This window comes from Dendrobates tinctorius, unplaced genomic scaffold (assembly GCF_039654945.1).
Source record: "Dendrobates tinctorius isolate UK_male_01 unplaced genomic scaffold, ASM3965494v1 ptg000011l, whole genome shotgun sequence".
NCBI lineage: Eukaryota > Metazoa > Chordata > Amphibia > Anura > Dendrobatidae > Dendrobates > Dendrobates tinctorius.
Genome location: NW_027361679.1, coordinates 15,207,490 through 15,232,934, shown reverse-complemented (window position 1 = coordinate 15,232,934; position 25,445 = coordinate 15,207,490). Strand labels below are relative to the sequence as shown.

Genomic DNA, 25,445 nt, shown 5'->3' with positions numbered 1-25,445 from the left:
ATCAATATGTGAGCTGCAGTTTAATGTTCCTGGCACCGGTAGAAATCTGCTCTTTAAAGATCATCACTTTTTCTTTTTTTACTGTCCACATTGCACTAGCGGCAGAAACCCTCTATGGGACCTTTCTACACGTACATCTGACTTAATAAAACAGCCTATAACTTACTTTTGAGAAATGGGCTGCTTTATTTGTGCCTGTGTTTTTTTGTTTTTTTTTTTCTTATCCGCTAGTGGCTTTGAAATATTTCCGTAGAAGGTGAAACCCTCTGAACACCCTGCTTCTCCTGCCAGAATGCAGATTTAGTCAGTAACTAGGATTATTAATGGATCTCGCTGCCTGAGCGCCATTCTAGCATTTAAAGCCATTCTGTGCTTTGCATTATGGTATCTCATATTTACATTTCTATTATGTTTTTTTTCTGCAGGCATCACCCGGGGCAAAGTTAGTATGATATGAGTTTGTGTGGGCATTGCATGTGTTCTGCATGCTTTTTTTAGCTATGGAAATGTGTGAATATCCACCTTATCAAATTCTGTGTAAAAGGGGAGTCCTGTTGTAAATACATTGTAGTGCTTATTCTGCGAGTCACCTTGTGTTAAAAGGGTTGTGTCACAAGGATGTTACAATACAAGAATTAGTGATGCATGTCTGATCTCTGGGGTCCCACTGCTACGACCCTAGCGATCACAAGAACCACTGTCTCTTTTAGACTCAACGGCACCATATTCACTGCTTCCAGTAATGCAATGTCTTTACATAATAACATACCGTAACTTTGTTTTAGGATATGTCTGTATATAACCAGTGAGGCTATGGTAAAAAGATTAACATGCTGTTATTGCTAAATCTAACATAAAACCAATGGTTATCAGGTGCTCAATAATCAGTCCATCTTAAGCCTCGTTCACACGTCTGTGAAACGCTGTGCGAGTATGGACCTTGCTGCACAGACTGGCCGCTAATATCCGGAACCAAGCTTAACATCCTCATGCACATACACGTGCTTCTCACAAAATTAGGATATCATTAAAAAGTTAATTTATTTCAGTTCAATTCAAAAAGTGAAACTCTTATTATATAAAGTCATTGCAAACAGAGTGATGTATTTCAAGTGTTGGTTTCAGGATTTTTCTGTGGTAAAATAAAGACGGAAGGGTTTTAAACGGCCCTGCGTCTTTCCATTGTGTGAAGAATAAAACAATGCTGGTATTGCAGTATGTCCCAAATCTATCAGTTCACCATCACAATGACTATGCAGGTACAGCGCCTCCCTATCATTTGAATCTTTGAATATACATTAGCACTTTTGGTAGTACATCACGATCAGATTGAGGCCTTTTTCTATCCTAAAGTATATTTGGCTGTGCCCTCTTATCTCCTATCCTTAGTCTGTAAAACCTTGAAATGGTAGTGTTTGGCCATGTTATTTATTATCTTCAAGGGCAAGGCATTGTGGGGAAGCCGTCCCGGCTGCTTATGATGTCATTAGCCCACTCTCTGGCTGCTGCAGGCTTTTGCAGTGTGTAAAATGGCACCATAGCTTTTATTTTTTGTGCAGACCTCGCAAACGAAATTTCTAATTTTTTTTAAGTTTGCGGGGACTAAGAAATTTCAGCAATTTTGACTTTCAGTTGATCCTCAGCAAATGGATCATCTCGTCTCTATGGAAAACCCATTAACAACTCGAGGCCTCTTGACCTTGCAAGGCCTTCTGACTCCTTTTTGGGAAATTAGATAAAGGGTCTCTTCTTCGTTAGCACAAGGCTTTCAGTGGGCTGGATCCTTGAACCAGGACGTGCAGGAACACTCGTACAAAAAAATCAAGTCCAGAATAGCAGAACCAGCCATTAAAATGAATCTTCTATTGGGGCATATTACAGATCTCCAAAACCCACAATTATTGGTCCCAGTGGCATGGCTACGGATAAGGAAGACCGGCAAAATAATGTGTCCCAATAGAGAGGGCTCCTTAATGCTGGGCTTCCTTTTTTACCAATACCCTAGCAGAAGGATTATACTGCTGGTATGATTGAGAAGTTGGGTAAATGACTGTTACTAGTCTAATATATGGATTTTTAAATTTAATAGCATTTTGAAAAGAAAATGTAGATTAAAATTGTAAAAATAGTAAAATAATAGTATACTGTCATATTTTTTAAATGGCGTTTGTAAATCAGAGAAGGGCATGAGCTACTTGGTTAAATTCTGCAAGTATGTGTAATAAAACATTGTGTATTATGCCATCTACTGGCTAAATATAAAAAGAAATATTAGGCAAAGCTCCACCTTGGCAGCAAATGTAAAATCTCTCGTCTGTGTTACATTTCTTGGATATAATTGGACTTCTTGGCTCATTACCTAATATTTACTGACACCTAAGCATCCTCTCTACTAAAAATGTGTATGAAACACAGTTAAAAATAAATGACTTTGCAAAAGCACCCAAATAGGCTATGTTCACACATTCATTTGGTGAGTTTTGTGGTTTCAGCTTATAATTGCAGCATGTACGGTAAATACTGCCTAATTTGTTGATGCTTATGGTAAATGTTTAAAGGGAACCTGTCATCATGATTTAGTAAGTTAAAATAAAGGTATGGTCATAATGGCACATTTATGCTGATTTAATAGATACCTGTAGGGAACAAATTAGCAATCTCGTTCTTGTAGAATTCACATTAGATATTTTTGTGCAATATCCCCTTCGTGCATTGTGGCGTGACAGTGGGTAGGGTTTTCGGCTCTGCCACAGCCCCTCTACGTTTGTACAAACCTTCTATTTTACAGTTTGCGCTTGTGCCGCCCTTGGTCTAAATCAAAATCGTGGCGGTGCATGCACAGATTAAGATTTTGGTGGCCTAAATCTGTGCATGCGCTGCCCCAGCACCATTTTTCTTATGTCAGTCTGCACATGCACCGCTCTCGGCACCATTTTGCTGAAGACCACTGGGAGATAAATGTGCACAAGCAAGGGCGTCATTAGCATGAACTTTAAAATAGTAGGCTCATACAAACGCAGAGACTGAGCCAATAACCCTACCCAAAGTCCTGACACTATGCACAAAGCAGATATTGCACCAAAACTTCTAACCTGAATTAAACAAGAACCAGGATGCAGATTTCTTCCCTACAATCGTCTGTTAACTCCTTCATGACTGGAGCATTTTTCTGTTTTGTGTTTTCGTTTTTTGCTCCTCTTCTTTCCAGAGAATATAACCTTTAATCAATTATTAAAAAGACAAAATATCACAAACAAACCAAATAAAGTCTCGTGCAAACCAGTGCTCATTAAAAAATGGTTTGGTCTCACCACTGTTGACTGACAAAAGATCCTGGCCTCCTTCCGGAAGTACCTTGCCGGGAGATGGATCCAAACAAGGGAAAGGGGAATATATTATATGGGGAGAGAGACGTAAGCGGTATGTAATAATTTCCTAGACTCCCTGTCGTGCCCCAGTATTGCTCCTGTCCTAACAAGGACGGGTCCCAAGTGGACCCTATAGTGATACCTCAAATGATATGAGGCTGAATACTCCCTAGGTGTTTCTTCCCCAATGGTGGGGTTTCATCAGGGGAGTTTATGTAAAGATTTGGGAAGTAAGAAAAAAACTAATCCAGTCCGTAAGTCAAAGCAGGCTCTGCAGTGACAAAGTGCCAGGTCAGAGAAAGTGACTGCCTGTTATGAATGAGTCACCGAGGAGGAAAAAGCAAGCTAAGCCCAGAAAACCGGAGAGGTTGGTAACTAGCGGATTGCAGACCCCTGATATTATCCACACAACTAGCAGTAGCCGTGGAGCGTGCCTACGGTGGTCCTAGACGCCTCGTCGCGGCCGGAGAACTAAATAAGCCTAAAGAGAGAAAGGGAAAATCTAAACTGCCCCAGAGCAGACCCCAAAGCAATAGACAGCCCCCAACATGTATTGTCGGTGAAACAAGATGAAAACACAAACAGAAAGATAGGCTGAGCAAACGATGGGGCCCTCACTAATTAGAAAGGACAGGAAAGAAAAGCTGCTGTCTGCAATCACGCAAAAAACCCTGCCAAAAAATGTCCAACACGTCTGATAGAAAAAGGCCCTGAAGTCGCTAGACTTCAATACCCTATATCAGCACTCAGGTATATTCTGAAGACAGAGCAAAAGACATCAACTTATCGGAGACAAAATGGGGATTCAGCCCAGTCCCAGCCATGGCTGGCTGAACACAAAAACTAAGTAAACCAGACGAAAACTCATATGAACAAAAGCAGAGAAAACTTAGCTTTAAGAAGACAGGAACCAAACTGGAAACCAGAAGCCACAGTCAGGAGAAATTCACCAGCAAGAAACTAGGGAGTCGGCTGCCTTAAATCCAATCAGAAATTCCTGATATCCAATCACAGTCCTCTTCCTCAGGTGGCCGGTCTCTGCCATTTAGATCAGCTTCATTACCTCCCTTCACCAACAGAGGGAGTCCAGATAGAGAACTCACTACTCCTCTGTTAGCATAGCCAGCTCCATAACCCTCACCAGAAGCCAGAGGCAAACCCGAAAATGAGCTCACAACAACTGCCCATGTCACTGTCAGTGTTGTCCGTCAACAGTGGTGAGACCAAACCATTTTTAATGAGCACTGGTTTTCACGAGCACTTTATTTGGTTTGTTTGTGATATTTGTCTTTTTAATAATTGATTAAAGGTTATATTTTAATATTTGGGGACCCCTCCAGGCTATATTCACTAGTTAACCCATGAAGGTACTTTGAATGGTAGTGAGGACCTCACACCATAGTTGACATCTTCTTTCCAGAGCCATAACTTTATTTTTCCATCAATATGGCCATTTGAGGGCTTACTTTTTTGCGGGACGAGTTGTCCTTTTGAAAGACATCATTGGTTTTGGCATGTCATGTACTCGAAAACAGGAAAAAAATTCCAAGTGCGGTAAAATTGCAAAAAAAATGCGCAATCCCATGCTTGTTTTTTTGTTTGGCTTTTTTGCTAGGTTCACTAAATGCTAAAACTGACCTGCCATTATGATTCTACGGGTGGAGACCCGTAGCGTCTACATTTTTCGTGATCTCGGGTTGGGTGAGGGCTTATTTTTTGCGCGCCGAGCTGATGTTTTTAATGATACCACTTTTGTGCAGATACGTTCTTTTGATCACCCATTATTGAATTTTAATGCAGTGTCGCAGAGACAAAAAAAAAAAACGTAATTCTGGCATCTCGATTTTTCCCTCTCCCTACGCCATTTAGCGATGAGGTTAAACTTTTTTTTTTTTTATTGATCGGGCGATTCTGATCACGGCGATACCTAATGTGTATGTGTGGATTTTTTTTTTTTTTAATTTTGAATGAGGCAAAAGGGGTGATTTAAACTTTTTTTTATATTTTTATAACTATTTTTTTTTTTTCCATGGGAGGCTAGAAGCTGCCATAGCTTGATTGCCTCTGCTACATACCGGCGATGCTCAGATCGCCTGTATGTAGTAGAATTACTGCATTTCTATGAGCGCCGATCACAGGGTGGCGCTCATAGCAATCCGGCATCAACAACCATAGAGGTCTCAAGTCAACTTCTGGTTGTTATGCCGACGCACAGCGGCATTTAACTAATTAATAGGCGCGGGTGGATCGCGATTCCACCTGTGGCTATTGTGGGCACATGTCAGCTAATCAAAACAGCTGACATGTCCGTCTTTGATGAGGGCTCACCGCCCACATCAAAGGGGGGGTACTAGTACGTCCGATGGCAGAAAATAAGTATAAAAGCACCATTATGACCTTACCTTTATTTTACCATACTAAAACGTGATAACAGGTTCCCGTTAATGGTAATGGGCTGGACTGCAGGATGTTACACGAAGACCTCATTCACACATCAGTATTTTTTGATAAGTATTTGTAGGCAAAAACCAGGAGTGTCTCCAAAACACAGAACAGGTGTCAATTTTTCATTTATAGTTTTTCTCTGTAAGGCCCTCTCCTGGTTTTGGCATACAAACACTGATGCAAAGTACTGACCAAATACTAACGTGTTAATGAGGCCTAATATGTAAAATGAGATCCATAAATGGGACAACTGATCTGTAAACAGCAGCTTAATGATAGTTACCAGATAGCACCTAAAGGAAACAGAAAGCAAAGGAATATTAAATTGAAAACTGCAACTAAAAAAGGTAGAAAAGATTCTTTACAAATATGTGAAGTATTTGTCAGCTATATACCCAATTATATTCAAATGCAGAGCTCAGTGAAATGACAGTGATCTGCATTAAAATTCCTTACATCACCTCGAAATGATGCGATCACCCCCTAGATTTACCTTAACTGACAAATAACATCACATGTTATAAACTAGAAATGATAGAACTAAAGCTTTCTCTTTGACTCCTCTTCTCTTGCTCTTCCTCAGTCCCTTACACTCATGTATAAAGTGTTACTGGATGACATTGTTATATAAAAAAGACCATCTAGTTAAACCAGTACCTTCGTGTCCTTATAAATTATTGATTTACTAACTCTTTCTGCTAACTGATTATTGATTTTTGAAGCTTTTCATGTAAGCATGCCAGATAAATACATTTAAAGTGGATATGTTCTCAGATTTCACAATGTGAATGGCATACATTAGTAAATAGATCTCAGACCTGATGAGGCTGGTGTATTTACTTTGAAAATTCTTGACAAAGTGGCTGTATAGTATTGATCTTAAAATAAGTTATTGGACAAAGAAATTTTCAAAAAGGATTATGTAGCTGTTGTGACACTCATTTCCAAAGTACGTACACTAGCCTTGCCATGTCTAAGACGTCTGTCTAATGTATGCAGTTTCTGTTGTGAAATCTGATGACGGATCCACTTTAGGGTTCTGCTTTTTCTAACTTCTATTTCTTTTTCTTTATTCTCGCTCTTCCTTTTAACCCTCATCTGAATTAAGGAATATTCCACCTAAACGGTATGAAAAACCTAAATGATTTGTACTCTAGGCGAAGGGTTCTTCATTTTGTTTCAGTAGTCAGATGTTAGCTAGAGTTCTACAATAAGGGTATGTGCGCATGATCTGGAATAGCAGCATTTTGGACACAGCTCATCTGCGCTGTGTCTGAAATGCTGCGTTCTACAATACAAGCACAGTAGATGGGCTTTATAGAAATCCCATGCCCACTGTGCTTCTATTTGACGCTGCGTAAACTCACCCACGGTGTGGGTTTACGAGCTACAGCATGTCAATTTCCACAATAAAACGTATTGCATGCAGTAAATCCACGTTGTTCAATGAACACATGCAGATTTAAGTGCGTGATTGATTGCAGCGAAAATATGCTACGTCCAAAGCTCTACTATTTCCTGATCGTGGGCATGTACCCTAAAAGTTAAGTTGGGTCAGTAAAAGGGTTTTTCCTGGAAAAGAAAAAACTACCTAAAGAAAATGTTATAAATATAAGGTAAATTGATAAATACCTTAAATTGGCTAATCACACTAGTTTTTGTGATCACTATATTACATTACAATGGCTCCATCTTGTTACACTGACCGAAACATGTCCTAGAATGTTAATAGGACATGTTCCTGTGAGTACATACAGTAGGAAGCTCTGCTGCTGCCGATTCTCAGCTTTCATAAAGACAAGGTGGATAGCAGTATGGGGCTTCTTACCTCAGCACCTCTTGTATCGCCAGTATTACATCACAAAGCCATAGTACACTGCAGTGAGAGCATCCTTTTTAATACTGGAAATGCCAGTGTGGCTCAGGTAAGAAGAGGCTGCTCACACTGCTGTCCACCCTGTCTGTCTTATTTAATACAAGAGATACTAGGTGTTCAGGTCTGCTGAGTTAAAGAAAACCTCAAAAAGAGGAAAAAATCCTCCAAAAAATTCAGATACAAACCAGACAGGCCTAAATGCATCTGAACTAATACAAGGTGCAGCAGACCTAAGTAATATGGCAGCTGCACAGGTGCATAAATACCAAATGAAACAGCCAGCCTACAATCAGGGATTGGCCGTGTGGTACACCAGTGCAGAAGAAATAATCAGCATGTGGCAGTGTTCACAACCTCTTAGTAACACCATATAGGGGGGGCTGCCCAGTGCCAACTAGAATGCATCCCGTGTTAATAGAGGCCACAAGTTTGCAGAACCATTTGGGCCCAACTGCACCCTGAAAAAAATATACGCAGTTTGCCAGCTTCCGTATTAAAGCCTTAATATCAACCAATACCTTATATACAGTGGGGCAAAAAAGTATTTAGTCAGTCAGCAATAGTGCAAGTTCCACCACTTAAAAAGATGAGAGGCGTCTGTAATTTACATCATAGGTAGACCTCAACTATGGGAGACAAACTGAGAAATAAAAATCCAGAAAATCACATTGTCTGTTTTTTTTTCATTTTATTTGCATATTATGGTGGAAAATAAGTATTTGGTCAGAAACAAGCAATCAAGATTTCTGGCTCTCACAGACCTGTACCTTCTTCTTTAAGAGTCTCCTCTTTCCTCCACTCATTACCTGTAGTAATGGCACCTGTTTAAACTTGTTATCAGTATAAAAAGACACCTGTGCACACCCTCAAACAGTCTGACTCCAAACTCCACTATGGTGAAGACCAAAGAGCTGTCAAAGGACACCAGAAACAAAATTGTAGCCCTGCACCAGGCTGGGAAGACTGAATCTGCAATAGCCAACCAGCTTGGAGTGAAGAAATCAACTGTGGGAGCAATAATTAGAAAATGGAAGACATACAAGACCACTGATAATCTCCCTCGATCTGGTGCTCCACGCAAAATCCCACCCCGTGGGGTCAGAATGATCACAAGAACGGTGAGCAAAAATCCCAGAACCACGCGGGGGGACCTAGTGAATGAACTGCAGAGAGCTGGGACCAGTGTAACAAGGCCTACCATAAGTAACACACTACGCCACCATGGACTCCGATCCTGCAGTGCCAGACGTGTCCTACTGCTTAAGCCTGTACATGTCCGGGCCCGTCTGAAGTTTGCTAGAGAGCATTTGGATGATCCAGAGGAGTTTTGGGAGAATGTCCTATGGTCTGATGAAACCAAACTGGAACTGTTTGGTAGAAACACAACTTGTCGTGTTTGGAGGAAAAAGAATACTGAGTTGCATCCATCAAACACCATACCTACTGTAAAGCATGGTGGTGGAAACATCATGCTTTGGGGCTGTTTCTCTGCAAAGGGGCCAGGACGACTGATCCGGGTACATGAAAGAATGAATGGGGCCATGTATCGTGAGATTTTGAGTGCAAACCTCCTTCCATCAGCAAGGGCATTGAAGATGAAACGTGGCTGGGTCTTTCAACATGACAATGATCCAAAGCACACCGCCAGGGCAACGAAGGAGTGGCTTCGTAAGAAGCATTTCAAGGTCGTGGAGTGGCCTAGCCAGTCTCCAGATCTCAACCCTATAGAAAACCTTTGGAGGGAGTTGAAAGTCCGTGTTGCCAAGCGAAAAGCCAAAAACATCACTGCTCTAGAGGAGATCTGCATGGAGGAATGGGCCAACATACCAACAACAGTGTGTGGCAACCTTGTGAAGACTTACAGAAAACGTTTGACCTCTGTCATTGCCAACAAAGGATATATCACAAAGTATTGAGATGAAATTTTGTTTCTGACCAAATACTTATTTTCCACCATAATATGCAAATAAAATGAAAACAAAACAGACAATGTGATTTTCTGGATTTTTTTTTCTCAGTTTGTCTCCCATAGTTGAGGTCTACCTATGATGTAAATTACAGACGCCTCTCATCTTTTTAAGTGGTGGAACTTGCACTATTGCTGACTGACTAAATACTTTTTTGCCCCACTGTATATTGATATGTTTTTTATGCACTTTTTATATTTTTTTTCACTGCACTGGGCAGCCCCCCTATATGGTGCTACTAAGAGGAGGTGAACCAGATGCCCTGCATTCCCTGTGTGAACACTGCCACATGCAGATTATTTCTTCTGCACCTGGTGTACCACATGGCCAATCCCTGATTGTAGGCTGGCTGTTTCATTTGGTATTTATGCACCTGTGCAGCTGCCATTTTACTTGGGTCTGCTGCACCTTGCATTAGTGCAGATGCATTTAGGCCTGTCTGGTTTGTATCTGAATTTTTTGGAGGATTTTTTCCTCTTTTTGAGGTTTTCATGTCAGAGTAGGACTGGCAAGTGTAAGGAACTCTGCTGAGTTAAAAAGTCTGATCATACTACATTTCATCATGTTTATCTTATACAAAAATTAGAAATACCAGGGGTGTTGATGTAAAAAGAATAAAAGCTGATCACTTCTATCCACCCTGGCTGTCTGATGTAATATTGGAGATACCAGTCATGCTGAGGTATAAAGAGGCCTTTCACACTGCAGTCCACTGTGTATATAGGATGGAATTTTGGAGATACCAGATGTGCTGAGGTAAGAGGCTGCTCACACTGCTGTCCACCATGTATATCTATCTGATGTAATACTGAAGATACCAAATGTGCTGAGGTAAGGAGAGGTTGCTCGCACTGTTGTCCACCATGTACAGGTGATTCTCACAAAATTAGAATACCATCAAAAAGTTAATTTATTTCAGTTCTCCAATACAAAATTGAAATTCATATATTATACAGAGCCATTACAAGCATAGTGATCTATTTCAACTGTTAATTTATGTTAATGTTGATTATGGCTTGCAGCAAATGAAAACCCAAAAGTCATTATCTCAGTAAATTAGAATACTTTATAACACCAGCTTGAAAATCGATTTTAAAATCCGGAATATTGGTCTACTGAAATGTATTTTCAGTAGATGCACTCAATACTACTTCATCAATGCGGCGTGGCATGGAGGCGATCAGTCTGGGGGACTGCTGAGGTGTTATGGAAGCCCAGGTTGCTTTGATAGCCGCCTTCAGCTTGTCTGCATTGTGGGGTCTGGTGTCTCTCTTCTTCCTCTTGACAATACCTCATAGATCTCCATGGGGTTAAGGTCAGGCGAGTTTGCTGGCCAATCAAGCACAGTGATACTGTTGTTTTTAAACCAGGTATTGGTACTTTTGGCAGTGTGGACAGGTGGCAAGTTCTGCTGGAGAATGAAATTTCCATCTCCAAAAAGCTTGTCGGCAGAGGGAAGCTTTAAAATACTCTAAAATTTCCTGGTAGACGGCTGCGCTGACTTTGGTCTTGATAAAACACAGTGGACCTACACCAGCAGATGACATGGCTCCCCAAACCATCACTGATTGTAGAAACTTCACACTAGACCTCAAGCAGGTTGGATTGTGCGCCTCTCCACTCTTCCTCCAGACTCTGGGACCTTATTTCCAAATGAAATGCAAAATTTACTTCTATCTGAAAGCAACATCTTGGACCACTGAGCAACAGTCCAGTTGTTTTTCTCCTTGGCCCAGGTAAGACGCTTCTGGCGTTGTCTATTGGTCACATGAGTGGCTTGAAACAAGGAATGCGACACTTGTGGCACATGTCCTGGATACGTCTGTGTGTGGTGGCTCTTGAAGTAATGACTCCAGCAGCAGTCCACTCCTTGTGAATCTGCCCCAAAATTTGAATGGCCCTTTCATAACAATGCTTTCAGGGCTGCAGTTATCCTGGTTGCTTGGGAACCTTTTTCTACCACACTTTTTTTTCCTTCCACTCAATTTTCCATTAATATGCTTGGATACAGCACTCTGTGAACAGCAAGCTTCTTTAGCAATGACCTTTTGTGGCTTACCCTCCTTGTGGAGTGTGTGAATGACTGCCTTCTGGACATCTGTCAAGTCAGCAGTCTTCCCCATGATTGTGGAGCCTACTGAAACGGACTAAGGGACCTTTTATAACGCTTAGGAAGCCTTTGCATATGTTTTTTGTTAATTATTCTAATTTACTGAGATAATGACTTTTGGGTTTTCATTGGCTGTAAGCCATAATCATAAACATTAACAGAAATCAACACTTGAAATAGATCACTTGTAATGACTCTATATAATATGAATTTCACTTTTTGTATTATAGAACTGAAATAAATTAACTTCTTGATGATATTCTAATTTTGTGAGAAGCACCTGTATCTCTGATCTAATACTGGAGAACTGAAGACTGCTGAGGTGAAAGAAGCTGCTGCTCACACTGCTGTCCACCCTGTATATTTGATCTAATACTGGAGATACCAGATATGCTGGGGTAAGATCAGATTATCCACTAGGAGCACATCTTCCGACATGTGGAGGAAGATGGACCTCATTCTCACAGGCACGTGTGCTATTAACATTCCTGGAGCGGTTTGTCAGTGTTACAAACAGCAGCCATTGTAATTATATATTGATTACCTCCCTAGAAAAAATAATAGTGATTTGCTAATTTAAGAATTTACTTTTATTGACTTTCTTTTAATTCTGTTCTTTCCATTCCCAGGGAACCCCAGTCATGAAAGTAATTTGTGTTACATATCTCGTCTTGTCCAATCTTCCTATAGAACATTTTATATCACAGTACTCCCCAATAATGGGTAACACCACCATCTAGTGGCCATAGTGTTGTATGTTATAGTTTCACGTTCACTGTAGGACTGAGGCTACATTCATACATCCCTGTGAATTTTTTCATCCATGAGAATGGACCTTTTTGTTTCCCATGTATCATCCATATTGTCCTTGTGTGGCATAAGTGTTGCATATGTTTTTTTCCATCCATTTTTTTTCACTGAAATGTTTGTTGCAAAGAGCCCAGAAATGTCACATCTTTTGATTCAGATTTATTACTAAGCAACAGATCCATGACACTCTGGATGGAATATAGAAGCAAGTTGGAAGCCCACCATGTTTTCACAGATCCCCCCCGTACATTTAGAATAGGACATGTTCTTAGTCGCACAGATCTCACACACAGATCTTCTTTTCATGGACACATGTATAGATCTATGAAATGCTATGAATCGGTGTGTTGTCCGAGAAATAAATGGACAGCAGGCGGATGTCCCACGCATGGGTGAATGTAGCCTAAGGGCCCAATCTGCATTGCTCGCACTGTAAGCACCGTGTGAGCCATGCAGCTGCGTAGCCTCTCCTCCTGGTTTAGCCTTTGAATGCATTATGTGGGGAAGTTGATTGAAAGTTTATTGGTAAAACTACTTTGGTTATTTTGGGTTTGATCAGTTTAAATTCTTGATCATAAAAAGCTAAAGCTCAAAGAAAAATCTCACTAATTACTTCTGTTCCTTATTTAGCCCTCCTCGCCAACACATTCTGGATGTTGAGACCGACTTCCATCATGCGCCAATTTTCAGTGATGCTAGTAAGAAGCGTCTTGTAGACAACACAGAAGACTGGCACCCACGTACCGGTACCACCCAGTCACGTTCCTTCCGTATCCTTGCTCAGATGACTGGAACGGAAAATCGTAAGTTATTTTAGCATTTGAACTGGCTGTGCCGATGGCTGAAATGTATTTGTGGCTATGTTCTAGGGTTTCTTTTCTTAGCTATTCAGATTATTTTAAATTTGGCATTGTGAAAGGTTTTCTTTATTCAGGATCTCAATTATCTCGATAGAACATCAACAACTCTCTATAATACATGTATAACCCATTGATCTCTGTAGAAAATGTAATTTTTCATTTCACCTGTGATGGTTCTTTATATAAATTTCTGATTTGCTGGACATTCCAGCAGGAAGAGCTGCTTATTTTTAGGGAGCAACTCTATTGGCAACAGCTTTTAAAGTGGCCAATGTCTTCAAGCTGGAGAAATGGAAGAAATCTTACATAAGACTACAAGGTTACAGAGCGTGATCATTGGGTGCTAAAGCATAGTGCTTAAAAGTCTCAACCCTCTGCTGACTCAATATTTGCAAAGCTCCAGACCTTCTCTGATATTAATATCAACACACAAACTGTGCGCCGGTAGCATCTAGACATAGGTGTCTATGATTAAGCATCTACATGAAAGTCATACATCACCAAGCACAGTATCAAATGTCAGATGGAGTGGTATAAGGCACTATGCCACTTGTCTCTGGTGCAGAATAACCATATTCTGTCAAGTGACATATCACTCGTCTCTACCTGGCAGTCTAATGGATGAGTCGAAGGTTAGGGGAATGCCAGGAAAGCATTAGCTGCCTGACTGCAATGTGACAACTGTAAAGTTTGATGGAAAAGGGATAATCCCATGGAGTGGTTTGTCAGGCGTTGACTTGGTCACCTTAGTCCCAGTGAAGGGAAATCTTTAGGCTAAGTTCACACGTAGCGGAACTCTTGCGGAAATTACCTCGAGAATTCCGGAATTCCATTCCGCGGGAAAATCGCATTTTAAATACCCGCTATTTTCCCGCTGGAAAAACTAGCATTTTGCAAGCGTAATTAGCTTGCAAAATGCTATCGTTTTCCAAGCGATCTGTAGCATCGCTTGGAGAACTGATTCACAGGTTGGTCACACTCGTCAAACATAGTGTTTGACAAGTGTGACCAACTTTTTACTACTGAGGCTGCCTATGCAGCATCAGTAGTAAAAGATAAAATGTAAAAAAATAATAAAAAAAATTAAAAATGGTGTTATTCTTACCTTCCGACGTCCCGCGCAGCCTTCCCGCCTCTATCCACGCTGCCATTCCCAGTAACCCTTTGCGAAAATGCCCGCGATGAGATACGTTCTCGCGGGATCGCGACATCTCACGGTAATTCGCGATGACGTTGCGCGAATGACCGCGAGACTTCGCGATCCCGCAAGAATGGACGTCATCGCGGGCATTTTCCCAAAGGCTTACTGGGAGGCGGGAAGGCTGCGCGGGACATCGGAAGGTGAGAATAACAATATTTTTTATTTTAAATTCTATTTTTTACAGGGATATGGTACCCAAAGCCCGGAGGACAGTCTCCTCTCCTCCGGACCATGGGTACCATCCGCAATTGTTCTGCTTACTTTTCGCATGGTGTGCACAGCCACATGCGGGAAGTAAGCAGAACAATGCATTCCTATGGGTGCGGGATCGCCGCGATTCCACAAAATTAATGAGCATGCTGCGTTTTTTACCGCGAAGCAATTCCGCCGCGGTAAAAACCGCAGCATTAGCGCAGCATTGCGGAATCCCATAGGAATGCATGGGATGCTTATTTTTCGCGGTTAAAACAGCCGTGTAAACGCGAAAAAAACGCCACGTGTGAACTCGGCCTAAATGGTATGTCAGCAGGCTTTGCTATGTAATATGAAGACGGCAGGAATAGATGCTGAAACACAGAATTCAGGGATGTGTTACTATTTGAAGTGTGTGCTGTTTACTAACTGAAGGATTTATCACTAAGAGAGATTACATTAGTCCAGCTCCGCCCCCTCCAATAATAAGCAGCTCACTGTTTATGGACTTTGTACATGGAGATCCTGGTGTAGACGGGGGAAGCTTTCTCAGCTTGCTGCATTGCTGAATCTAAAAGCTCTGATTTGTGTCAGAAGTAGAGATAGGCAAAACCTATTGATTGCCGGCATCGATGAACATATGGTAAAAAGTTTGGTTCGTGTCCGAGCTTGACCTCGAACTTGACCCCTGACCTAAGCCCAATAGAAGTCAGTGGGGACTTGAGCTTCAGTGCTTTAACACTAGAACTACTGGAGGGGTCATTTTGACCCTTTTGCTATTTCTTTTTCCTATAATTTCTAAAATTTTAACAAATGAGTTCTGACTTTTTGTGACTTTTATTTATTCATGGTAGTGTATATTTTGGGACATAAAAGTGAATTGTAACTTTTTCAGGCGCCCGGATTTTTCAATTCATACCTATAAGTACTGAAGGGGTCAATTCGACCCCATACATAAAAGTAGTAGTAGGCAAGTCACCTAATATTACAGAGTACAGAAAATCACAGTGCTTCTTCCTAGTTGTAGAGTGTAATTGTATCTTTGCATATCAGGGATGATTCAGCATTTTGTGTTGTCTAAACTTGTCTGAACATGTTTGATCCATGTCTCTTGTAGCGATTTCTGTGCACTTCTGTAGCAAACATTACAGTTGAAACTACAACTCTGCATGTTTGTACAGTGTCGTTTTATTACTTCTGCGATCTTACAAGTCCCTTTTTGCGACGTATATTTGAAGCATGAGTAAGCAGAGGGGTCTGACAAGTGATGAAATTTTGAAATGTCTTCAGAATTTATCTGAAAATGAGTCAGAAGAAGTGGCCCATCATCCGCAATGTCTGAACCACAAACAAAAGGACAAGAAATCCGCAAGCGACGAAAATGTGGAGGTGGAAAATGCAACGAAAACAAAACAACTAAAACTTGCGCAAGCTGTAACAAACCAGTTTGTGGAAAATGCACTGGGAAAGTGGAAGAAAGTACTGTTTGTGTTAACTGTTGGACACCGCATGCTATGACCATGTAAAAGGAAAATGCGTGCTGTACTTGAACTTAACACTGTTCCTACTAAGTTAAAATAAATGTTCTTTAATTTGTTGGCAACAAAAAAGTTATTTTTACTCCAGAGTCAGTACTTTTGAATGGGGGTCAAAATGACCCCTAATGGTAGTTATAGGTATTATGAAACATGCGGTAGTTCTAGTGTTAAAATGGCTGTAAAATGGTCATAGTGAAGGCTAGTGGCTGCAAAAGGAAGCTAAATGGGGGTAAGAGCAAAAAAATAATGTGGATAGGGAAATCAGATGTTTGGAAAAATGCAACATAAAATATGACTTCAGAAATCTTATTCACTTTGATAGTACTGGGAAATCCCTCCAGGATTTGTGACAAATGGGCTCACTCAGAAAGACATGATAAAATTGCAATGTGTGCACAGACCCTAACAAATACTTTTTAAGATAAGCTCGAATGAAGAGTGATAAGGTACTGTCACACTTAAGGCCCCGTCTCACTAAGCAATCTCGGTAGCGAGATCGCAGCTGAGTCACAACTTTTGTGACGTAACAGCGATCTCACCAGCGAGATTGCTGTGTGTGACAGCGATCAGCGAGCGGCCCCCCTGCCGGTATCGCTGATCGCTGCAAGAAATCTCTGGACATTTCTTTGGTCGCTGGTCTCCCGCTGGCCAGCACACATCGCTGTGTGTGACAGCGGGAGACCAGCGATCAGGTGTAAAAAATAATAAAAAAAATAAAAAATATAGTTATTCTCACCTTCCGATGTCCCGTTCAGCCATCCTGCCTCTCTCCACGCTCCGGTCCCAGTGATCCTTTGCACGAATGACCGCGAGACTTTGTTATCCCGCGAGACCGTGACATCTCGCGGTCATTCATGCAAAGGATCACTGGGACCGGAGCGTGGAGAGAGGCCGGAAGAATGCGCGGGACATCGGATGGTGAGAATAACTATATTTTTTATTTTGATTCTATTTTTTACAGGATGGCCAGCGATGCCGGGCGCTCGGCATCGCTGTGCTGATCGCTGGTGAAGCTGTCTGTGTGACAGCTCACCAGCGATCACATAGCGACTTACTAGCGATCCTGACACCTTGATATCGGTGTCGGGATCGCTGGTAAGTCGCTTAGTGAGACGGGGCCTTTAGCGATGTACCAGTGATCCCGACCAGCGATATGACGCTGTCAGGATCGCTGGTACATCGCTAAGTGGTCGCTAGTGAGCTGGCACACAGGCAGATCTCACCAGCAACATCGCTGGGGACGGGGGTCGCTACTTACCTGTCACACTAGGCGATCCTGCGTCCTCCCGCCCGCGTCCACAGGAAGCTGACGACGAGAAACAGTCCTGGACGTTCTCGCGCGACCAGCGATGAGCAGCGGGTCGTAGGTAAGTATCAGACACAGCGATATCGCTATAACGTCACAAGTTATAGCGATATTGCTAGCGATATCGCTTAGTGTGACAGGCCCTTAAAGCAGGACCTCTAATCCAATATTAGTGTCTGACCCCACAAATTCTCCTATGAATGAACAATAATCCTCACAAATACACTCCAATTTTGTAGAAATTCCTCCCAGAAGAGTGGAAACTGTATTTAACTGCAAAGTTGAAAAATACAAGCCAGTAGCCGCCCCAGAATTAGCGCATCACATGAGATGCACCAACTCTGACATTTGGCCCGGCTCGTCCTGATTGCCCTGACACCTCCATTACTAACTCTAAAAAAACAAAACAAAACACACACATCGGAAAAAAAAAAACTTTATTTAAATAATAAATTTGAAAAATATCTCTTGTTCACCAATTTATTTAAAAAATAAATCCCATGCAGGTCCACCGTAATCCCACCATATTTGATGTACTTCAGAAATGGATACCTAAAAAGACAGAAATAAAAACGAGAGCCAGTCACTTGTTCACCAATTAATTGCCCAAAATGGTCCCACGAAGTTCCCTTGTAGTCCCAAGTCCCCTAAATCTTAGTTCAGCGACACTGAATAGCAGCAAAGTGACCACTATTCACAGGCGCCAGGAAGTGACGACAACGCTCATCATCGTCGTTGGCTCACTCTGCCCTCATTGAGCCCCTGGTGGCTTTAATAAGCGTTGTCATCACTACCTGGCGCCTGTGACTAGCGGTCGCTTTACTCTCATTCACAGTCGCCGGACTTGGGGAACATGGGATATGGGGGAGCTTTATGGGAATATTTTGGGTGTTAAATTGATAAACAAAGGACTGTCTTTTTTTTTTCTGTCGTCTTATGTTTTTCAGGTATGCTTTTTTGAGACTACATCAGGTTTGGTGGATTACGGCAGACCTGCATGGGATTTTATTTTTTTCAATAAATTGGTAAACGAGGGATAGTGTGAGAGCGTCTTTATTTATTTAAATAGTGTTTTGTTTTTTTTTTGTTTGTTTTTTTGAGATTACTGGGTTAGTAATAGTGGTGTCTGATGCCTCTCCATTACTAACCCTGTAAATTGCAGCTGTCATTAACCCCAGCTACCATTACCCCGATTGCTAACTTGCCAGAACAGTTGGGAAGAGCTGGGGAAAGTGCCAAAATTGGCTCATCTCACGTGATGCTCCACATCTGGGGCTACTGCAGGCTCGTTTTTTTTAGACAAGGAAGGGCCCAATAACCAGGGTCCTTTCGAGCCTGATAATATAAGCCCGTAGCTGTCTGACGTACAAGTGCATGTAGCTCTTTAAGGCATGTATTAATACATGTACATGGCCAATCCATTGCTCAATTACTGGGAAATCCGATTTTGAATTATACAAATGAAGCTGTAGATCTGAAGCCTCTGTCATTCGAACGCTAATTTTTTCTGCCCTTCCTCCTCTTCCTTGCCTGACCTCCTCCCTGCTGTCTGACTTCAGGCAAAGGAGCTCTGCCAAGAAGGAGGTGGCATTAGTCGCGGAATAGAGCTGGTGTGACCGAGGCTTCAGATCTAACCTACTCCTTCAGCCTCATTTGCATATCAATTCAAATGCTGACTACTCAGTAACGGAGGAATGAACTGGCCATGTGAAGGCATTGCTGAATTTGACTGACGCACATATAAATTAGTTTGGGGGATGGAATCCTGCTGACAGATTGCCTTTAATGTTTATGGGTTTAGAATGCCATGTACGGTACGTAACGTCTGAAGGTGTAATATGTAGGTGTCCCTATGCTTTTATCTATGTAGTGGATATATAAAAACTGCGCTTGGGAATGAGTTTCATGTGCCCAGTGTTTTGGTGCCAAGCTATGGACACCTCCTAGACCCCACCACTGTTCAGTGGTTCTCGCTGTCCACTATGGTCTCTGGGCTTTCTGCTATTCAGGTGAATGGGCCTCAGCTGCAATACCAGACATAGACTATGGATAGGAGAAGTGATGGTTTCTAAAAGAGGGGAACCATAACATTTAATATTATCTGATATTATTTTCTTCTTACTTTTCAGTAACAGAACCAGAGCCTGAAAATGTGAAAAAAGACAAGTAAGTTTAATCTTTTGTGTTGGCGTGTGAGAGCTGTGCATTATTGTTTGTGCGGACATACATGTGTTCTGGAGCTTAGTCACTGGTCGCATGTGACCGGTCTGGTCAGTATGGCGTCCCGCATGCCTCGTCGTTCTTGCATCTCTGTATGTTGTCGGTTTGTGACCCTCCTGTTGTCAGCTGATGTTTTTGTGGGCACTATGCTTGTAATTGGATAGATTTTCTTACACTCCGCTTTCTGTGATGTGACTTGCTACATTGTGTGGTGTGAGTAAATCTCCCAAGTTTCAATGGATAAAACCTCTTTATTTTTCCCTTTTTTTTTCTTTCTTTTCCTATCTTTTCTTTCTTTGCAGGGACAAAGTTCCTGTTCAAATCATTAGCCCAAAGTATACCAAATTACGAGACTGGCACCATGGTGTCTCAGCCCGTGTTCTAAATGTGCAGTGATCCGCCACTTTTCCCCATTCATTTCCTGTCTTTTCTAAACTCTTCGTGGCTTTCATTTTCAATGCTGCATTGCAAGGGAAGCATTTTGTGTTCTCTCCTTTTATTTATTTATTTTTTTATTTGCTGCATGAAGGCGATAGACTTGCTTCCGGTAACCTATATTTAGTTTTCTGTGCGAACGGTTTTCTAAATGAACCTTAAAAATGATGTAATTAAAAGCTTTCTAGTTTTTTAATATTTTAATTCCTTAAACAGATGTAGCAGAGCTTTGTCTATAATTGTGGGTAATTGTGATCCTATATAAAACTGCCATTAAATCTACTCTATGCAGGTTTTTACTGCTCATACAGACCTTACTGCCCCTTTTTAAAACCATGTCCACTACAGCAGAAATATATTCTCACGCAGTAACCAAATGAAAAGACGACCACCTAAGGCCATGTATAGGATTCTACTGTACCTTCGATTGGAAGGCTGTTGTTTCCTATTGTATAGCCCTACAGTGAGATACCTCGCCTATACAGCCCTGTCCACACTTGCCAACTCTGAGCCCACTGATTGTGTCCCCACCCATGATAACTCTTATAATATGAGGGCATGGGTGCTAACGGCTCACTGTGTTGGCTGCTAGCATAAGCTGTTTTATAAATTGCCTACAAGGTAAGAGACCCTACTCACTAAGGAGAGATTCACTGGTGCGGGGAGCACCCATGCAACGCCGCAGCATCCATCTCTACGGTGTCCCAAATCCATCTGTTGGCAAAGCTCCTGTGAGGTCACTGGCTATATATGCTGTCGCCCAACTCTGCTCCACACCCAGCTGTCACCCACTACTGACCCTGATGCCCCACACTTCTCTGATCAAGGGAGGGGGCACTGTTTCTGTGGTAGGATCAGCTGAAGCTCCAATGGCAACTGTCCATGAATGAATGGATGGTGAGGTCTTCGAAGCACTGGAGTGGATAAGTGTAACAGAGGCCTGTTTTTTGTGAGACTGGAGGAGAGTTTTCAGGCTGCTTTCACACTGCGTTTTGGTATGCATTTGTTGATCCAGTCAGGGCTTGCGTCTGAAACCCCTCAAAACGGGATTCAGGCGTATCCACGGATGGGGCCATAGAATGGTGCCGAAAGAACATGTTCTTCATATTCAGGTGTGTACGTCTACTGGAAGTGGGAACTGACGTAGTAGACTGCATCTGGATGTCCGTCTCCAGTAGGCGTACATGGCCAAGTATGACGCACTCGTGTTTTCGGCACTGTTAGTCTACGTACCCATCGGCGCATACAACCAAATCCCTTTTTGCAGGATTCGGACATTAATCCTCAAAGGGACCAAAGAACAGATGCCAAAACGCAGTGTGAAAGTACCCTGGGGAAAGCTCAGTCTGAACAGGGCCCAATTCATACATGCAGTGAATCTGCGCAGCAGATGCCGTGTGCTGCGGTTCTCCAGGGCGCTGTGTCCTGCAGCTTTCTCTACATTTTAAAAAAATCGTCAGAATTGAGAGTCCCCAGTACTTGATACCATTTATTGGTTAACTGAGAAGATGGTAACACATGGCTAACCTTCAAGACTACTCCGGTCTCTTCATCAGGCACAGCTTATTTACACAGTTTACCCCGTTTACATTTTTAATGCTCAATTCCGCTCTGCTACATCTGTGTACATTTGGACATGCCATGCTGATTTAATATACTTTGGTGTTCTGAAAGACGGTATAAACCAAACCCGAGACTGGGAACGTGATGCATGTTTGTCAGGATGCTGCAATGTGGAAAACCTACTAAATGGTCAGTCGCACGCTGATCGGTTTTCATCAAGGACGCAGGATTATACTCCTATTTTCTATAGGGCTTTTCACCTGCTGCTGCTCTGATTGTGATTCATAGCCACTGGCCATTAAAGTGATGGATAATATATGAAAGGTTCTGCAGCTTGTGGGAGTTCTTCCATTGGCAGTGGGTTTCATGACCGTGTGAAGAGTGATAAGATGAGCAATGTTTTATGTTGGGTGGATACAAATACTTTTGCCTTTTCTTTGCTTCGGTGCATGCATTTAGAGATTTGTGTTTGGCTCTTGGGGCCACGTAGGCAACTTTGAGAGTTGAACTGAAAAGTAACTTGTGTGTTTTTACATAAGGCTGCTTATGATGTGCATGGATATAATTTGTAGCTTGAAACTGCATGCCATTATGTGGCAAAAATGAATATTATTTGCATTTGTACATATCTTTGCGGCTATAGACTGCTCTGGCTTTAATTTGATGAAATACCTTTACTGTGTAAAACCACATTTGGTGCTATTAAATGACTTTACACTTCCAAAGATTACATCTGACAGAAGCGCTAGGACAAGGTGTTTCGTGTTTTAAAGGGGTTATCCCAAGAGTAAGTAGATTTCTTGTGCAGATTAAGAAAAATTGTAATATTGCCAATTAAAGGCATTTAAGAAAAACATGAACAAATTATGGTATTTACTTGCATAGCATGGCACCATCCTGGTGTTCCAAAAATATATCAATGTGCAGGTCCATTGGAGGGGATTTCTGATGGACACACATGCTCAGTCACTCTTCCACCATTCATATTCTTGGTATAGTGATCCGCTGTTCGCTGAACAGCAGCTTATACAAAAATTGCTTTCATCCTGCATGTCAGTGTAGGGTCGAGGGCCGTACTGGGGGGGTGGTCCCTCTCTTACCGCGCAAAGACGTCACAGACACAAAGTGGAGGCAGGTTTCGGATGCAACAGGTCCAAGTTTATTTCTAGCCATCTGTCTGACGGCCCCAGCAATACACCGCAATTCTTCCCTGGCTCTCCGTTTCCAGGCCCCGGTACACACACCGTACTTTTCACTTGAGACGTTGGTACACACACCGTCCTTTTTAACTCAGTGACGTTCCCGCCAGCTCGGTCACTGTGGCCGCCTTAGGCCTGTACACCAACAGCAATTTTACTGATCAGAGGTCGTCGTCATTTTGGTATGTTTTCCTCCGGGGCCTCGTCTGTACTGCGGTACTTTGTGTCAGGACCACCCCCCTGACTTTCTCTCCTCAGTCCCCTGGTTGAGCTTTCCTCACAACACCCACTTTGCCACAGGCTCCTCTTCTCTTGAGCTCCCCCTGGGGACTGGAACTTTCTGGAACCCTCCTGTCAAATTTATAACTTTCCTGGTTCCCTGTAACTTCGCCCCCCATGACCAACGGTTTCTAAAGCACTAAGTTCAGGACTTGACAGCAACTTACACTCTCCCCTGCCATCTTGTGGTCAACCCAAGGTACTGCATTCCATCTACACTTTTCTAGCTGTCTCCCTTCTGTCATAACTGACATCCGTCAAAAGTGGGCAACGCGTCCTTTCTTCCTACTAACAGGTCCGTCCGTCAGGTCACCTTCCCTACATCAGGACTAGAGTGTGTACATTAATATGGTAATATACTGCAAAGCTACGAAGACTGCCTCTGCGGATTAACGTGTGAGCAAGGATCTCTTTTCACTTGTACAGACTCAAAGATGTAATTCTTAGTTAGCTGTGCAGGGGAACGCACTGGGAACATTACGGCTGTCAGAGGGAGAAGGAGATTGACTGGGGACTATGTTTATGGCTGCTAGAGAGGGAAGTAGACTGATTCAGAACTTACTGGTGACTACATTTACAACTACTAGAGGGAGAAGGAAACTAAGAAACTTGGTGGGGACTACATTAATGGCTGCCAAAAAAGGAAGGAAACAGGGAAGATACAGTTGACTATGTTTATAGTAACTAGAAGGGGAGGAGAGTGATTGGAGCTGATGTGTACCAGTGTGGAGAGACAGACATGTAGAATGCAAGGATGTAGGGAACTGTAGGCAGAAAACAGAGAATTGACTAATGTTATACAGGCTAGTGGGCAGTGTCCCAACAGCGCAGCCTAGCAGTGTTTTATTGGTCACAGAGGGGAAAAGCTGAAATGGCATATTTTCTTGGTGGAAGCCGTGCAAGACTTACTTTTTAACAAAAATTAAAAAATCAAGGAATAACCACTTTAATAACATGCCTGTGATCTTGGCAGTAAACCTCTTTAGTTCTATCCTTCACTTGTACATCTTGGTGTAATATAATGTATTATAATGTCTCTTTTATCAAATAAAGTGTATTTCCTGTTATCTATGTGTAAAATCTTATTATTGATCCATGTGTGCCTAAGGGTTCAAACTGGCGTAGAACACTGATGAGGCAGTACAGATCTGCAATTTTTTTCTCATACCAATTCAGCATGAGAAAACAGTCGCAGAATTCTGCGAGTGGCTGCGATATTCGGACCATGTGCAGCCATATGAGTCTATGGGTCTGTGTGACACATGAGGCTGCGATCGGACGTTACCTGAGTGCAGTCCAACGTACCGCGCACAGAGACAATGGGGAACATTGATAAATTACGTTCTCCGTCCTCTCCTCACCTGTGATACTATTCTCTCATGCGAGAGTCTGATCACTTGAATCAAACTCTTTCCCGATTCTCCCACATGAGAACATACAGCAATGTGAGTGAGCCCTAATAGTGAATCCATTCTGTCATCAATATTAAACATTAGAAGTGAATTAATGTGAAAGTCCTGATATAATAAAGGACCTCATTGCTGCCTTAAGCAGTCACATGTATGCTTCCTGTATGGAAAATAACCATTGCAAGAGGAAACTGTTCTTCTAGTGCCTCCTTAAGAAGCCTTTAGGAAGGAACTAACTATAAGCGATCAGATGCAAAATATAGGGAGAAATCTTTGACACTGAGGTGTAGTCTCTCACCGTGCACCTTGCTGAGTTATTTGTTAACTTTTGGGAAATTTGAGTTTGTCACTCAGTTTCTCTCTATAATAATCCGTTATTAGTCACACTGTTGTACACCAAAATTTGCAATTAATTTTCATGTGAAAGTTGTGCAACTCAAGACTAGCATCACTTCGGCTTTCATATTAAAGCGATGTTCTCAAATTCTTAAATTGCTTTAAATAGCATAAAAATAAGCAAATTTTGCCAATCATTTACATTTCTGTCTGCCATTCTGCTGTAATGAGCGCTTCTAGCTTCCATAGTGTACATCTGGTTTCCAGAGAGCTCAGCCTCTAGACCCTGGCCAAGTGTGCAGTAGTTATATTCCAGGAGAGGGGTTAACTC

At 42.1% G+C, this 25,445-nt stretch overlaps 1 protein-coding gene across 3 annotated transcripts in view; it reads left to right on the top strand.

Moving 5' to 3' along the window:
- LOC141101101 (PDZ and LIM domain protein 5-like) overlaps positions 1 to 24,436 on the top strand; it is a 178,115-nt gene extending 153,679 nt beyond the window's left edge. Inside the window, exons 6-10 of one of the 3 annotated variants that reach the window (XR_012234895.1) lie at positions 426 to 442; positions 6,922 to 6,939; positions 13,207 to 13,379; positions 19,803 to 19,839; positions 20,196 to 20,295. Coding sequence is in view for 2 of the 3 variants with exons in the window: in XM_073589932.1 (XP_073446033.1) it covers positions 6,922 to 6,939; positions 13,207 to 13,379; positions 19,803 to 19,839; positions 20,196 to 20,289 (322 nt within the window). In the remaining variant the exon portion in view is untranslated. Of the gene's footprint in view, positions 1 to 425; positions 443 to 6,921; positions 6,940 to 13,206; positions 13,380 to 19,802; positions 19,840 to 20,195 lie in introns of all 3 variants that reach the window. The other 2 variants (XM_073589932.1, XM_073589934.1) reach the window with 2 other exon arrangements.
- The last annotated feature ends 1,009 nt before the right edge of the window (positions 24,437 to 25,445 follow it).